The following is an 18255-nucleotide window of genomic DNA, read 5'->3' on the forward strand; positions in this document are numbered from 1 at the left end:
TTGCCTTGTCCTTTATTTCATGCCGGCACACCTACTGTTAGACACCAAGAGATTTTCTTCACAATGATCCCTTAATTTTGTAGTGTCCCAGAAAATATCAGAATAGTAAGTGCTACCTAGATTGCCAGACATTTCAGGCTAGCTCGTTTCTTATATAGGTGCCTAAATCACCAAACAATCCTAGTAAAGCTACCTCTAAGTCCTGTGCATTAAGGCATTTATCAAACCACCTGGTAAAATGTATACTCATGTGTTCTGGTGAGAGGTATGTGGCATAAGTTAAAGAAAAAGTTTGACCATATGTTATGCTCCACAGATTCATAACTGTTCAACATGGTATTCAAATTATATAGTAAGATAATAATTGAAGGAAAAGGGACATTGTTCTTTAAGACACTGCAGAAGTGATAGCTTTAATTACAGCCTTGACAGCTCGTCGGAAGGATAAGAATTGGAATGATTCCATCAAAACGGGATTTTAGTTTTTAAGTAACCATGCTATTTAAGTCTGTTTCTTAGGCTATCATGGGCGAGCCTACTTACATAAGAGTCTTACTTTGACCATTTTAATAACATTAAAATCCAAGAGACCCAGTGTAACCTTTGTTGCTATAATTATTAATTATTTTATTTACTAACAGCATTCAATGAAAACTTGGCAACAATTCTGGGACCCTAAATTCGGTTAACTGGAATGTTTAAAACGACTCGTAACTTTAAATACTGAATTTATTAATAAAACTATCCCTACTTTTATAAAGATTTCTCCGAGTCTTACCATTGCATTGCCCTATCCCGCGTCTAAATTATCAATTACCGTGAAATTCGGCGTAAAATTCCATCATTTGATATGCCAAACCACCCGGAGAGAAATTTGAAATTCCTCACATATCAGTTGTTTGAGGAACATGAGTTTTTCTCATAGGGGGTGCTGATGTTTGAAGGTGGGTGGAACGGGGTAGCACATCTTGCAAATGGTGGTCGTCGTCGAATGTGTTGGCACTCCTTATTGTCTAAATATTTAGAACACCTGCTGGATATACCTCTAACTCTTTCGTGAAATTTAACTCAGTAAGTCAGTTTTGTTTCCAGTCCATTGTTTTCACTACCGGCTTTAAATTTCATTATGCTTTTGGTCGTTGAAAGTTGGAAATCTTATATTACCCTACAACTTTTAGAACCTGTGTATTACTTTATAGGTGTTTAAAATAGGTACTATGTTATAAATTTGACGATCCTTAATGTTTGGCATGCCTCTTTGTGCAGCTTAGCGGTAATAATGAGGGGGGATCTGTCATATAGTGATAAAATCCTGTCTGCATCGGCAGACTGAATACTGAGGTAACATATGACAATCGTTCGTTATAACTCGTGTCATTTCTTTACGAAACCTTCCACCGGTATTATTTAACTATCCATGAATGAATATTTCCTGGAACCGTTGGTGTTATAAATTTGAATTTATTCTTGGGTATATTTTATTTTCTCTGTCGAATTTGTCACACACCAGACGTATTGTATGTCAGTTTAGTGTCGGGTTGCATTTGCAATATCTGTTTGGAATGTACGGAACGGGAACGTTTGTATTTTAACCTTGCAAGTAGTGTTAAATTTTGGCGCATGAAAAATTCCTCTGACGCCTAACGTGTGAGCCTACTTTGACAATTTGGTTGTGCAAGTAGGTTGTGTTGGGCATCGTTGAAGGTTGTGTTTCTTAGGCAAATAACCTAGACAATTATTGTCAACGACCTCTCGAATATTTATACCGTTGACGTATGTCATATTTCCGTATCACATAAGTTAAATTTTTATTTTAGATTAGCTGGAGTGGCTGCGCCTTTGGGGTGAAGGGGCAGCAGGATGCCGGCCGTACGCGGAGATGGCATGCGAGGCCTCGCTGTCTTCATTTCTGACATTCGTAACTGTGAGTTAACAATTAACAAACTAATTTTCCTGAAGTACTTGTTCTGATGTAATTATTTGTCAGTTTGGTGCCTCTCAGTAGTCTGTGGTTATGAAATTGTCGCGTTCTATATTTTCGATTCTTTCGAGATTCAATGTATATATATAACCGAATTGAGAAAATAGCACAAGTAAGGAAGTGGATTGGCTATTTGAGACGATTTTTAGTTTGCCGTTAACTGTAATATGTTTAATTAATTATTTATTGAATTTAGCAGAATATTTTGTGCAGGCTTCGAATTTTTAATCGGTAGATTCAGTAAACAAAACCATATTTCCTGCGTGCGCTAATTTATTTTACTAGCAATTCTTGTTGTGAGCGTTAAGTAAGTCGGTATTTGTAGAATTCATTTGGGGTGCATCGACATTGTCTCCCAACTCGATATATATGTATAACTATTTACCTTACCCGTATCAATTCCATCAGGATTATACACCCTATGTTTAACCTACATACAATCTCTTTGACGGAGGAATTTTTTTATCTAGCCTATGATAATTTTCTCGATTGTGGATGTTCACAAATGTTTCGCGAGATGGTTACAGTTTCTTGAATAATAATTATGGTTATTTTATGGCGAGATAAAATAATTACAAATTTTAATAACGTGTAACAATTTGCTATTCCTGTGAAAGCATTGCGTTTGATGAGATCTTGGATGGTTCGATGTGGACAGTTGATTAAGAAACCGTTTGATAGGCATAGATTTTGCCCGCGGAGCAACTAATAGTTTTTTTATAAGCCATGAGGAAGGTGACTAGCAATTAGGATCCTTTGCGCCATTGATATTTGGTTGTGGACTAAGGCGTGATAGGATTTCAGAAAGGGCGCTCCTTTGTCCAACGCCCTTCTTCAATAGTGGAAGGATAGAGTTGGGCTCGTCGGATTTAGCGTGGTTTCTGAATGTATCAAAGCGTCATAACCGTTGGTTCTCTATCGAATCACACACGACATTCGCACAGTGCTCAGAATAAGTACCCCCTGAAAATCCTCTCCGCCTGGAATCTAGTCCGGCACTGGTCGTGGGTAACTCATACTTTGACCGTATCTCTAAATAGACCCACACATGCGATAGTTTCTCTGGGTCATCCTCTGTTGTTCATATTTCGTAAAAAATAATGTAATCATATATTTAGGAAATTAACAGTTAAATGTTGCCAATCTAGTTTTGATAAGTGGCCTGTTAATTAGGTTATGCCAAGTTCTTTACAGGTTTTATGTTTTATACTTTCAATTTTTCCTGATAATTCGGTGTTTGTTACTAATTTATTGTCTAAAGAATGAGATACTTATCAGAACTTCAGTTACTAGATTCCATATGGCTTCTTATAATGATAGGCAGCACCCTCTTTTTAAAAGAAATTCACTCCTTGGTTAGTATCAATTGACTTATAATATAGATGCAATTCATTGTAAGGTGCTCCTGCAGTTTGTCTCTCCATCTTGAGGAACTGATCATAGTACAGAAGTTAAATATTTTTAGCTGAGTTGGGTTTTATCTTGTGGTTGTTAAAACATTTGCATAGGTAAATTGTGTGATTTGTATTGGAAACATAATTTTTTCTTGCTTAGTTGATAATTTTATCCTCATTAGGGGCTGTCAACCTTTTTTTTAATGGGAAAACTAAGTTGACAACAATATTTCTGAATAAATTTTGCACAGGTGCAAACATATTTTATTTGAATTTTTATGGTTATGTTGTTAGGAGGAAATATTCTCTGTTTAAGGAAATCATTGGTATTATATTTAGCCATTTCTGTGATTTAATTGAAATTCAATTTAAATTATTTAATATGGCCAAATAGGGTTATTTTTCCATTGTTCAATTGAATTTCTCAAATCTAAAATGTTAGATTCTTTGTAATTGTTGGAGGCTGATGCACTTTTCCCTTGGATAATTGCTTGAACAAAGAATATTAATTAATTTGAAATGTTTGCTGTCCTGCTGCTTGCCTGTTCGGTAACCACTCCGAAAGATAAACTTCAATTGTAATTAGTAGTTTGAACATGGACTGTCTCTTGTTTTTACAAAAATGCCAAATTCTAAAATTCCCATATTATGCCATTTATATTATCCTTAAATTCATTTACTCTCCTGTTCTCATCTTGGGATATTGTTAATTCACTCCATTAATACTGCTGTAGCTTCAATAGCACCGATTCAAGTGTCCTTTTGCATCCTGCATAAGGTTAGCCACTACTTCAGATTCTTGTGTTTTTCAATATTTGCATTGATTGTTATTGGTATTAGACACCTTAATTTCTGTAACACGTAATATTTTATGCTAAAAGTTGGCCAATATTTTCTTAATTGTATTTATTCATATGTTTTGATGTCCAGTGTGAAATAAGTATTGACTAATTGGCATTAGAGCCGAGGAATGTTGGGTAAAAATATATAGAAATGAAGGGGAAATAGATTATGGTAATTGGAGAATTGATCAAATAGTTGTTTTAGTTCTAGTATATGAGTATTCCTTCAGTTCTACTGTTGTCTGTGCATGAAATTAGGGACCTGCTGGCTGTGTTGAAGTTCTATAAATTGATTACCTGATAGTAGAAACATTATAATGGTGCATTGATTTAGAAATTGTCCACAAATAATTGACCTGGAAATGTTAAGGGAAAATGATACTGTTAATTGTAACTGCCTTAGTTGGAAAAGGTCAAGTCAGGTGAAGGTGGCCTTGAATAACTTCATCAATTCCACCAAAATATAGTTCATAAAGTTATTAAAGAAATCTGGGTTACTTTTCAAGCTGCTGTACACCGTTCAAGTCTCTTCCCTCATTCTGTCACACCTAGTCCCCATTGGCATCCCAGGCATATCAGCGTATATGTCTTTTTTAAAGATATATTAAAAATTGCTCCACATTACGTTTATGTAAAAGGATGAGAAACACTTCAAATAAATTTTTTAGTAGCTCTTGCACATATTTGATGTCTTTGTGGGTGATGAGATTTAAATATTTGGGATGGCCTTTTATTTCTTCTCACATGGAAATTCCAAAATGAATGAGAAATCTACATCTGAGATGTAACAAATAGGGGCATATTATAATTTTGTGTATTGTATAGCCTTTTATGCATATTTAAATGCAGTTTTACCTAACATTTTCAGTTTTGAATAAGTATGGGATAGTAGATGGAGCTTGGGTTGTTTTTGCAAATCAATTTCCTGATTCATTAGAAATATTTGCCTCATGATTTTTTATTTTGGAATATCACTTCGGGGTATTTTTTCACAAATGTGATTAGGAATTGGCATTAGTTTGTTTCATTTGATTCTGTGTTCTGTAGCGTGGCCTTTTAAATTTCTAGTTAAACCATGTATACATGAAACACGTTGATTGTTAGTTTAGTGGCCTATTGTTATCTTACATTTTTCACGTGAATATTATCCTGCAAGTAACAATTTTAAGCTAGTAATAATGTACAAGCATTATCAACTTGCAAGAGAAGTATTAGCCTTGATGTAATGCTGTAGGATATGGAGATTTGTGACATACATGGTGTTGTTGAACCATAATGGGGCGTTGTATTCATCCAGTGCATGCAGCATTTGGTAGTTAACCATTTTATAGTCCTGATGTTTATTCTAATTCTGGTTAATATTATGGCATGTGTTATCTATTGATAAATATTAGAGTAATTAAGTTGATGTGATAGCCTCTTTTTAGAAGTTTTGTTATTCCCCCGAAACTCTTCAGTTCAATCTCTGTAGTGCCCCTGGACACCTTAGCCAACACATGCTGTGCATTTTTTTTAGGTGCTGGTGTGATCTGGTAAAGTATTGTCCTCATGCACTTAATGTGCTAAATTACGTGTCGTATAGCTGTGTTAGGTGACCGTTTTTTAAATCAACTCTGGAGGAATAGGTTATAATCGTGTAATTATTTTATCACCTTAGTTTAGGCTTACGAATGCAGGATTGAATGTGTCCATGGACTATCAAATATCCACCCTAACCTTTCAGAGTAATACTAATTGTAGTGAATTATGCAGTGTTCATGAATGAAATGACAAATAATGAGATCTTCTATTTTAAGGGTATTCATTCTTGGTTTTTTATGGATTGTGTGAGAAAAGAGAGAATATAGAAAACATTCAGTGCTGGTGTGCTTTTAGTATAGTAAAAATTTTGTGAAAATCTTGAGGGAATATAAACCAAAGTATATATAATAATTTTAATGCTACTATCTCTTTTTTTTAGTTTTTGAATTTGTAGTCCATTAAGCCCATGGTGGTTCAAGTATATCTTTAGGTATTCAGACATGACATACAACTGCACCAGTCCCCTATTAATGGCTCCCCATCCACATTAGAAAATCATTTTATAAAATAGAGAATTGTTCAATTCTGGCTTTCCGATGAACTCTGAAACGTGTATGCTGTCATATTTCCATATTTGTTGATAGTCACTCCATCAAAAATTTTCAATCCTAAGATTTAATACAGCCTTTTTTCCAATCAAATGATTTTATATGCCATCATATTTCCATGGTTAATTGCTTTACATTGTTTCAAATATCCAATTTTGAGCATTAATTTCCCTTTTGTCTTTCTTTAGCAGGATGTTAGGCTTCAAAATAGTCACATAATTAATGAAAAATGTAATTAACATTTTCCATGATGTCTTTGCTTTGACTACCTCTCTCATTTAGCTAAATATCAATGCCAAGTTCTGATGGAACCTGTAAGAGTTCAAGGACATTTTTGATGGATCTTGTATAGAACTATTATGAAGCTAGCTATTTGTCCTTCATCGCGCCAGGATGAAAATCTGTTCAGTCTGAAAGCTTGTCTGTATGTTGAGGGTATCATGTGTGTTACTTAAAATGATCTGAAAACACTTTAAATTGTAGGTTTGTGATTCTTATGAAGATAGTACTAGGCATTTCCCACCAATTTCTGACACCCAGCATTAGTCAGTGGTTGGGTTGGATGCCTAAGGCAGTGAGTGCAGGAATTTTATTGCAGTCATTCAAATTGGCCCTAGAAATTGCTACCCAATTCATTGATATCAGGTCTATGAGGTGCTGAATATGATTCACAGAGAAAAAGTTGCAATATTAAATTGGGCAGCCAATTTGAGTTCCGTATCTTTTTGCTTGATTTTTCAGTAAATCACCTCTAGGTTTAAACGTTTTGTGGGCCACTAGGCCAATCAAAAACTCTTACTAACTTTGAAGAATTTGGGCGAATGCTGTCGTTTCTCCACAAAGGATTAACAATATTATCCCCCTCCGATTTGCCGGAAATGTGAAGAAATCACAAAATACCATAAAGTCATTCATAAGTCGAAATGGCGGGTAAAAATCTTTATTCGCGCGTGGTTAACCTACATTCGTGCGTCTCCGTGTTCATTTTTTCCCCCTTCTGACAGCGGGGTCGAATCACGTTTCTGATCTGCGATCGGGGTGGTGGGGGGAGGAAGGGAGCGAAAGATTATTATTTCCCTGGGGTGTTGGTCAGTCGAACATCAGGAGCCGGGGTTGTACATGGGGAATTGGTTAAAGGGGGCTACGCCGAGTCTCCCTCCTCGCGGGGCGACGACCCGAGGTGGTCGAGGGCGCGCACTACTCGGCTCGCTCCTGCACACCCCCCACCCCACTCTATCGGTCGTCCTCATTGCCACCTGCTGTGTCCTCGCGCTCTGACCGTCGTCTCCGCTCTTCCCCCTTCTTTGCTTTCCCCCCCTCGCATCCACCCCCACGCCATCAGTGTGCTACTCCCCTCCAGTTAACAAGACGGTGAGTGTGTTTCTTCCCCGCTTGCTCCACACCCGTCGCCCCTCCCGCGTGACGCACGTCCCCGCCCCCTCCTCTAACTCGCTCTCTCTCTCTCTTTTTCGCCCTCTTGGATGCCTCACGCTTTCCGACCTCTTCCGAGAACACTCACTCTCGTCTTCTCGAAAAGTCCCGCGAAAAGCTTGCACGACTCGTCATCGATTCGGTTCTCTCTCTCTCTCTCTCTCGCGCACTCTCTCTCCCCCCCTCCCTACATTCTCCCTCCACCCCCGCCACCCCCTCACCTTATTTTCCCTCTCCCTCCCCGTATTGCTCTCAGCCCCCTTACGTCCCTCGGGGTCGCCGCCGTAAGAAGAAATTGGGGTGATACTGGTGCGCATGCGAGAGTGAGTGGGAGGTGTTTTCCACCTCTTCCCTCTCTCCCGCTGCCGCCACGCTGAAGGGGGGACTGGTAGGGGCAGGAAGCGGGATAGCGACACGGTTGCCTAGGTTACCGCTCCGCTTACGCTCCCACGGCACCGCAGCGATTTGATCACACGCGCACACGGGTTCGTTCGCTTCGGGCGGGCCGGCGGGAGAGCTCTTTTTTTCATCTCTCCCTCTTCGCAATTATTTGGTTTAAGTCAACTCGTTTTTGGGTTATCGTCGGTCGTCTTAGTGTGGAATCGTCGGTGGTGCTTCTCGCGTGGATGCGTTGGTTCAAGTGTTCCCTTAATGGTAGTATAGTGGTATATGGTGGGATTCCGTTAGTGTTTTCTCTTTGCGAAATGATTTTCAGCCACCAACGTCTGCTAGGCGCGTTTTCGGCGTTGAGGTTTCCCTGCCGTGTGCGTCCAAACCGGGGGGCGCCTGTCCCTGTCTTCGCGTCCGTTCGGCCTCGCTCGCGGAAATTTTCATAGGCGCATGGCGCCTGCAGCATTTTCCGCATGTATTGTTTTTTTTTTTGGTGTCGGTAGTGACCACGGTGTTCATTGACTTCTCGGAAATATTCGTTCCAGTGTAGCGTTCGTTTTGTTTAGTCGTTATGTTGCAGAATTTACCTGTCCACTCCTTCCGTATGAACGGTTTCAGATATTCTGTTGTCTGCCCTGTCGGCTGTCTCACTTTCTTTTGGTAATTGCAATCGCCATGTTTTGGATCCAAAATCTTGTGGCCTAAAATTATCGTTCGATTTCAATTCTATCCGAGCGACGAAAGAAAAGATGTTTCACGGAAGCGCTAACGCCCCTTTTACTCCGTACTCAATTATTACGAACATCTCTTTTCCTCCTTCGCTCACGTCCTATTCATCTCCAATGACAAATAAGTATTTCCAAAGGAATGTCTTCGGTGTGGTTTTCAAGCCAATGGCTTCATACGCCGGGAGAACGGTGTCGATTCCTTCGGCTAACGGGATAACTTTCTTGGACCCGTCTGGACTAAAGGTTCCCCTGAAGAAACCTCGGCTGAAGTGAGCTTCCCATCGGAAGTGACGTCACATTTTGGCACATGAATACGGAAGGGGCAAGACGCCGTCTGTCGCTTTCTATACAGCTTTTTTCGCCACTCCACCACCTCCGGCTCATTTTCCTCTCCGTCAGACGCAAATCCCAACTGTCGATCGGGTCGCGGTAATACAATATAGTCTTGCGTGGTCGCTCAGTGAAAGTGGCTTTGCTTGGATTTCGCTGCCGTGGGTCATTTTCGTCCCTCCTAATTCGCCTCCTGAAATGTTCAGGGTTCCAAAGTGTGCTTAGTTAGGCGAAACCTCGGGAATAATTTATGTAGCTCGATCGGATTTTAGTGGTCGTCGAGGGATTCGACCTGCGCGACCTGAATGGCTCGGGTCCATTTTCGCTATAAGGGACACGGGAAGTAATTGGATAGATAGGATTTCAGTGGGCGGAGAGAGAGAGAGAGAAAGAGATATATTGACCGTTGGCTGTTGTACTGCCATTAGCCAAAGACAAAAGAGGCCCAATATTTTACGTCTCATCCGTTGGACAGTTCCAAACTTAGGAGTGCTCTTCACATGAGAACCGATTTAGGATCATTGTACTCCTATTAAAACATTCCGCCGGCTTTGGAGTCGAACCCGGTTTTCCGACATGAAAAATCACTAAACAGTGTACCTAACCAATCCGATCCATCGAATAATTTAGGTTGCCATAATTATACTCTAGGGCTTTTGTTAAATTCAGCGTGAACTTGTTGAACGGACTATTTTTTACTGAATTGTGCTGATTAACTTGACGATTTTCTTAATTTCTTGGGATAAATGTCCTAAATTTCTGAGTCTGTTGTTAGCTGACACACATTAAACGGGGGGGGGTCAGTGCACGTTTGATTACCCGGTCCCTAGTTCGATTCATACCTCGGTCGTCTTACAGAACTGCCCTGAAGGGTGGCCGTTCTTCGTATTTCGCAAGCTTTTATGCTGTCCGGTTATATTTTGATTTCCAGTTCACCGCTCCGTAAGGCGTGTTTTAGTGTTTCGCCGTTTAAGAGTGAAAGCTGACCGATTTTGTGGAATTATCGTAATCGTGGTGTTAAGGGGGCTTGATGCAAAGTTAAAACATGCGTGAAAAGATAGTCGTGAGAGCCAAGCTTGATTATATCTGAAATCTATATATTAATGGGGAACCCCGTTTTCTTGACTAGATAGTTATGTTGTTTCGATCTTATTTGCTCCGTGTCCGATTCGTGTGGAACCAATTTTCAGTTGAGGTGTTCACTGTAGTATCACAACACTTCCGACCGACAGATAGACTTTTTCAAAGCAATGAAATTGCCAGTCTCGAGTTCTTTCCAAAGAGATTGGTCTATCACTTCCCACCTCGTTCATGGAGTTCTTGATAAGTCGCATCTACTTAGCTATGTGTATTTACGTTAGATATGAAAATAGGGGTGTAATTTGATTACCTCGAGTACTTCCTCTGGAGTCTTCTTTCATCTGTTGCGAAGTGGCTGTGCGAGTGAGTGACCTTAGACCCAAGAAATGGGCCTTCCCCGAAAGGCCGGTGAGCCGGTCCAGCCTGACGTTTTCTGCAGAAGTAGGGGTGGAAACAGAATACCAGGTGGAGATTGAGGTCTCCAAATGATACTTTTCGGTGTGCTGAAGTACTGTAACTCCCAGTCTCGGTGCGATGGAAACCAAAAATTTTCAATAAAGCTATAGCCCGGCTTACACAGCAATGGATGTTCTCATGTTCATCCCTTTTATATACATACTTATTACATTTCTGCTGAAGACTTTCGCAGCGTCAAGCGGCGTGAAGGCTCTGGATTTTCTGGTTCTGCCACCGAATTGCCTGTGTTTATATGATCAAATAAAAAATTAATTTTTTTCAGAATTTTTTGAAACCTCGCTTAGGAAACTTCAATCCACCTGAAACACTACACATTTATATTTTCAATTTTATTTTTTCCTTGACTTCGCATATTGCAAATTTTTACTTCCCATTTATGTGTTGATTTTGGATCGAGATATTATTTTTTCCGAGCGTGTCCTGAACTCCTGTAACTCTTAATGATGGTTCATATTTTTACTTTTTTCGCCAAAGAATATAGCTAGCAATTATTGGTGCAATAAGAGTAGACCATGGTGCGAAAAAATAATTGGGATAGGGAGGGGGAAATGCGGCTTGTTCTTTCCTCGTAAGGGTCGCCAAGATGAGGTGAAACGTACTTTCTTAATTTAGCGGCTCTTCTAGTGATTAATGTAATTGATTATCAAATGCTGCTTTTTCTTGATAATCATGCTGTTTCATTAAAAGTCGTAGTTTAAGTACCGTTATTTTTATTCTATCGGATGTCTTGGGCAATCAGCTATCCCCTTTGGATATTGCTCGTGGTTTTCACCGGAATGGTGAACTGATTGGGTAAGACCCGGATGTTCCCCAATCAATCATACCCAATGTATCCCCATAGACTTTGCGGGTTGTGCGGAATTGCTGTAATCGTTCTGGTCCCGCGAAAACAATTTTCGCTGATGAATTTAAATTTATTGCCCCCAAAGTAGCTCCGTAGGTCGGATAAATTGCCGTCTGGTTCAACTGGATCGTTTCAACCAAAGGTCTCCGACCCCTCTGCTTTCGAAGTGCGTTAGTTTTTTTTGTTAGAATTTTTTGACGTTCAAGTTGGCTTCAAGTGTTTTCCTCTCTCGGTCCGTTGTCAAATCGTTGAAATTCCTCCCGCTAGGAGACCTCGCGTTTCTGAGTTGCATCTTTTGAATTCGAGCCGCCCGACGACGCTCTGGGTCACGGTGTTCTAATTTTTCATGGCCAGGTAGGACCTCATAAATCCGCGTTACATTTGTTTGTCCGCACGACAGTTATTGCGATTTTTTTCTTTATTCCTCGTGAAACCTCTTTGCGCGTGGCATTAGAATTGACTGGAAGAAAATATAACCTTTGCCAAACCGTGGCAAATGCTGACGAAAACTACGGTTTTCCCATGAAGGTCACGCATGGCTTCGTTAGTCGAATGTGATATCTGTTGTTCGTTTGTGCTTACGTTGAAACGATTCTTCTACTGCGTGTATCACTTCTCTTGACTACAGATGGCAGGTGAAGGCTTTATTTTAGTTGACTAAGAGATGGTACACAAATAAATAAATAAAGATATATATATATTTTTTTTTTATCGTAGGTTTTCCGAGGTAGCATATTTTTACCGCCTTGTGTAAACCATTCCAGACCCGCTTGTAATTCGAAAAGTACCCACCTTTTTACGCCTAATTTTATGTATTTAAATAAAAAATTGAATCGTTAGTATATTCAGCCACAAAGAAATGTAATGTCGTTTTTAAATGAAGTGCGCTCTTTAAATATTTGGTATTTTTCAAATTTATATTTATGGTCCAGCCCTCTCCCTGAGACTAGTAGTTGTTATCTATAATTTTTGGGTAATTTTTGATAAGTAATATAATAGTAAGCTGGCACTTCCGGGCACAAGTATTTTCCATTTGTAGTCTGCTTTCCTACCTTCTCATAAAATCCGTTTCACCCTTGAGACCTCGAGAGAGGAAATATTTTTTATCTTTAAAGGAAAATTCAGAAATCATCTTTTGATATCATTATCGTGAAAACAGTTGCGTAGATCGTGAGTAATGAAATTTCTCTAGGTAGTCAACCGTATAAGATAGGTTTCGTATAGACATAGTCGTGAACACCGATACATTCCCAAACCTTTCCTAACTATACACAACCTGTAATACTTATTTATGACAAACCCTTCTTCAATTTCACCTCCCTCGATTCCGTTCATCAAGCAGATTCTTTTCCTCCTATCTTTCCGAGCGTTCTACCCCCAATGGCAGTCATCAGTTATCCATTGCCATTTGAAATGCTGTGCATTCAATTTTCTTGCCTACTTTGGATTTTTCCCAACGATCCTGTCTCCTCCGTCACTGCATTTAGTTTCCTTTCCGTCCGTTTTAATTTTTTCCCTTCTCCAAACGCACGTCTCGAAAGCCTCCAATCTACACATGTAATCTTGCCTCAGCGAATAAGTTTCTGCGACGTACAAAACCACGCCTCCGTATCAAAATTAAACATCGATAAATTGAGTTAACATAGTAGCCAACTTATACGCACAGGTTTCTTAGTTATTTTTAAATGATTTTTTTATTGTTTTATTAAGTACTGGGAAGAAATAATATGAACCCTCTTATGTATTATATTTCACAGCTGAATTAACGTTTTAAGTTCCTAAATGCGAAAGGCCCGAGCGCCCCCTACAATTTATCATCCTCGGGAGTCTCCTTCCAGTTGAACCACTCCTTACTCAGCTGGGGGTCCTTGAGCGTGTTTTTGTTGCCAATGTTGTATGCGTGTGTGGGTGTTTTTCTCGCTAAGGAACATATTCAAACCGTCATAGACGTTTGCTTGAAACTAGCATTTTCTCAAATATTATAGAACTGTATCTATAGCAATTAAAGTCGTTCTTTTCAATTCTCGTGTTTTGATTACCAGTGCTTTAGCGGAAGTGTGCAACTAGTCACTGCAATTATCCAATTTGTTATTTTCTTATCGTTGTGATTTTCATTGGAAACGGCTCACTTTTTCATCATATTCCATTGAATCTAGGTATGTAAAGTTGGCATTTTTTTGAAATGCCAATGTTAATAAGGATTGTGTCGGGTTTATAGTTAGCGATTGTCATTTCCTTTATTTCCGAGCATCTCTGGGGTCTTTGTTCCATTAGGATCCAGGTTACCCACCTGTTTCTTATCTCCATAGGGACCAACCAATAAGTTCAACTGATGCACGTTGTCGCGTCAATGCTCGAACCTTAGGGGTAGCAGGCAAATGCCTTGCCAGTGACCCCTGTGGCTTATTATTTGTATAGGTAATGACTTGCACTCATCAAAACTCTGATTCATAATTGATTGTGCATCGGTAGCGTTAGTTCTTAGGGAATAAATATTTCGCGATACGTTTCAGTGAAAGTAAACAATATGTATCAAATGAATAACTGATCGTAGCACTTTTCCACTGGATAATTATTGAGTGGAAGAGTGCTCCGATCAGTTATTCATTATTATGTTCGACTTCCACCATATCACGCCAGAAGCTACTCAAGTCATAACATATATCAATTTGTGACATAATATTTTCTTTTCGCATTGAAATTAGCTATATCAGTTACCTTGTTGAAAAAGTATACATGCTGTGACCATAGATAGAGATGATTATTTTAAATGCATGTGTAACGTACCACTCTGTTTTCAACTTGAAAATGGACTCAAGCGTCCTCTGAGTGACAAGAAATGCTGACTTATTTGCAAGGTGGTGATTAGTTAAGCACTCCTGAGCCGTGGAGTGTGAATTAGCGCCAATTTTACGGTGTTCCAATAAATTGATCAGCCCTAACCCATGTCTGCCCACTGATTGTCGCCTTCCACTTAGTTTCGTTCTTTATTTATTATCCTTAAATGGATTATTGGCGCTTGGAAAAATATTTTTTCCTCTTCTCCGTTATCATATTTCAGAAGCACGCACGCAGGAATATACTTACACGTATCTCGACGAAGTGTGTCATACTGTAGTAGCCGTAACCTAATCTTATCAATGGTTGAGTGTTAGTGGTTGAACGGTCAGCGCGCCGCATAAAATAGGTGGTATCAGGAAAATGTTTCTTTGAGAGGGTATTCTCGGGATTATCTAAAGTGATGTTCACATGCATTGTATCGTTCATGTTATGGGTTTGGGTTGACGGTAATTCAATATTGCTCACTTCGGTTAAGATTGGCCAGTATATCATTTGCTTTATGCACACAATGTATTTGTTCCTAATGTGTTTGCGCATTTAATGACACGAAGCTCCAGGAATATCGTGAAGGAATGGCGGAAAGTTTAATATTTTCAATTTTTAGGACCAATATTAAAAAACGCTACCTCATAGCTGTTCTGGGTTTGGTGCTGAAAGGTCCCGAAAGTCCTATTTTAGCCTATTACTTATCTAATAAAAACTTCGTTGCAATTTTCCACAGTTAAAACTTTATTTCCGACCATGGTTTCGATACACTGTATCATCATCAGATGACCTGATGATGATACAGTGTATCGAAACCATGGTCGGAAATAAAGTTTTAACTGTGGAAAATTGCAACGAAGTTTTTATTATGTCTCGATTCCACAACATCACGCCTGACTCTTCACTTTTCGTTCCTATTACTTATCATTTAAGGCGATAAAAAAATTGGCAGAACACGAGTTAACCTTTTAGGGTTGTACAAGATAATGTTTTCCAGGTTATTTTGTAAGGGCTGTTCAGGTAGACGTCCATGGCCAGACATAAGAACTTCAGTAATTTATTTTATTTGATTAATTCCCACGTTAACGTTTTTTTATTATAGTATACCGTTTCAGGTAGGTTTGAATGGCCATAGAAAAACTACCGCTGCATTTCCTAGCCTTGCGTAACAAAACAAAACCCTACACCACAATCAACCCTTATTCATTTCCGTATACCCCGGCATTTCGCCCATAATACCTATTATTTTCCTCACCCTGCCTCTGCTGCCAACTCTCTCTGGTAGTATTTGCAATGCAAAAAACTAATGCATGAATGCACATGTAATTCATTTGATGAACTGGAGAAACACTGGCGCGATTTATCTCTGAAACGCTAACCCGGAAGACAAATGAAATTTTCGCTTGAAACAGTCGCTAAAAAAAGAATCCCATAAGGGAACGGATTTATCATCTTCTCATGTGAAGTCGTACATTTTTCAAAAAATGATGCCAAGTTTTTAACTGTGGGTTCTGCTTCTTTATTCGTTCTTCTATGGTGTGACGAAATATAGGTCTGGAACACCTCAACAAATAAACCTACATGCATTTGATGTATCCAATTCACGCCGCGAATAACCTTCATCGCATCTGAAGCAACGGACGCTTCATTCGTCTCATGGTTTCAATGTAGCACTTCATTGAGCCTTACAGGGAAGGGCATTCTGTTGTGGAAGGGTCGCGAATCAATCAAGAGGCGCGAGTGACCATCCCCCTTCTTTTGATAGTCTTTGGACGACGCTTACTCATTCGGCTTCAACGGGTAACCTTTGGTGCGGAATGCTTCACCTTTTCTCATCTCCCCTTTCTTCCGCGGTTGATCTTCCACGAGTGCCTTGTTTGCTTTGAACTGAACAAATGTCGGGTCGAGCCCCATTAACAGACGCTTGTCAGACGCTCCTTTTACTTCGTTAATCCCTTCGTCGCGTGCCCGCATCCATTCGCTTGAGGCATTTCTTCGCGAGAGATCTCCTGCCCAGGTCTTCGCACTCAACGCTTTAGTGCGTTTATTTTCGCCTCCGCTTAAATCTTATCTCGAATTCGTGGAATTTCTTAATCAGCATGTTTGTCAAATCCCTGCCCTCCACAGTTACGTTATCTGCATTCAAGTATTTTGCTGACATCTAACATTTGTTTCGAATTGGAATTGTTCGTTCCTATTCCTAAAAATTAAGAAAATGTTTTCCCGAGATTTGGCATTTTAACTCGCAAGGAGGTTCATTTGGATTGTATTGTTATAAGAATGTGAGACAGACAATCAGGAAAGCGGGAAGAAAAAAAAGCCGGAGGCAATGGAAATGTGGACTTGGAGGAAACCAACAAAAACAAGCTGGGTAGAAAAAAGTGATGAAAAAGGTTTAGCGGAATTGGAAGAAAGAGATCGCTCTTAAGAACGATAGGACAAGAAGAGCAAAATCAATCGGACATTTACTATAGCATAATCAATTCCTTAAGAACATATACGAAGGAAATGTTGTAGGAAAAAAACCAAGAGGACGTCCTTGAGCTGCTTTCTTCAAGAACATGGTGCATGAGATGGACTTCATATCATGAAGGAAGCAGCAATGAATAGAGATGCGTGTTTGGCTACCTCTTTAGTGTTTGATGAACTCGCAAGCTAGTGGATGAATTAATAATTGAGTTTTCAGATTTACTTTGGATAACATCGTTCCCATATAGGTACTAATCCTCAAGATTCCAGAGTACTGTAACACAGTGGCGGAGTTATATGGTAGTACTGGCTGTTAATTAGCGAAAGTGTTAATTGTGTGCTTCACAAACTGCTGCTAAGGTTATCCACTCTTTCGATCGACTGTTTTTATCGTTGAAAGCAGCTGTAGGACCTGGTTTTAAAAATGCTTATACTGAAGGAGTACCAGAGGTATATAGAAAATATATGTATTTCTAGTAGTAGTATTTAGGGGAGGTGACCGACAGCTTAAGTCATTTGCGCCATAGGGGATGGACAGGGAAGGGTGGAGGGAAACCCGGCGTCGGCATTAGCCTACTCTTTACGAAAGGCGCCAAGGGGTCCGCAGCTTACGTCCCATCCGACGGACGGCGTACTCACTCAAAGTGCCCTCCACAAAGCACCTCAAGTAGGGATCGAGATACCTCTGAAAAATATTCAACAGCGCCGGGATTTGAATTTAGTTCGTTAGTTGGAGGGATATGGCATTTTGTATGAGGTTAAGGGAAGTAGGAATAAGTGGAGCTTAAGAACGAGTTATTTAATTTGTAAAATGAGTCCATAATAACAGTAGCAGCAACTATTCCACTGAATATTTCTCTTAACAATCGCTGTGGAAGTGAATCCTGAATCAATATAGTTTATGTGGGATGTGGTTTAAGGATATTTTGTATGCTCTTGAGTGGTAGAATACTGCCAATAATGAAAATGTACAACTGAATGTTTTTAAACATTTTTAGAAAAAATGCTTTGGTTTGATAAAATAAATTTACCAAGTTGCGTCCACTTCGACCAATTTCAGTTCTTTAAAATTTCGTTATTTAATCATCCTCAGTAATGTGTCGTTGTGGATTTAGGTTGGCCCATGAAAACTCCTACACGTGGGAATGGGCCGTTGAAAACTTCTTCACAATATTTACTAAAGATTCGGAATATCTTTCCGTTACTATTCCCATTTTTATTTCCTCATATTTTCTCCTTCTATTCATGTCGTCCAAAATAAACCAATTCTTTCCTTCCTCGTGCCCGCTAACTCCACATTTTTCCTTCTATCACAGCCTTGAGCCTCACGCAAT

At 39.5% G+C, this 18255-nt stretch overlaps 1 protein-coding gene across 2 annotated transcripts in view; it reads left to right on the forward strand.

Moving 5' to 3' along the window:
• The first annotated feature begins 963 nt into the window (after nucleotides 1–963).
• Nucleotides 964–18255, forward strand: part of AP-2alpha (adaptor protein complex 2, subunit alpha) — an 86912-nt gene continuing 69620 nt past the window's right edge. For both annotated transcript variants that reach the window (XM_071596318.1, XM_071596319.1), the window contains exons 1-2: nucleotides 964–1071; nucleotides 1818–1924. In XM_071596318.1, coding sequence (XP_071452419.1) covers nucleotides 1861–1924 — 64 coding nt within the window. In that variant the 5' untranslated portion in view covers nucleotides 964–1071; nucleotides 1818–1860. The remainder of the gene's footprint in view (nucleotides 1072–1817; nucleotides 1925–18255) is intronic.

This window comes from Hetaerina americana, unplaced genomic scaffold (assembly GCF_022747635.1).
Source record: "Hetaerina americana unplaced genomic scaffold, ioHetAmer1.1.p SCAF_8, whole genome shotgun sequence".
NCBI classification, from domain to species: Eukaryota; Metazoa; Arthropoda; class Insecta; order Odonata; family Calopterygidae; genus Hetaerina; species Hetaerina americana.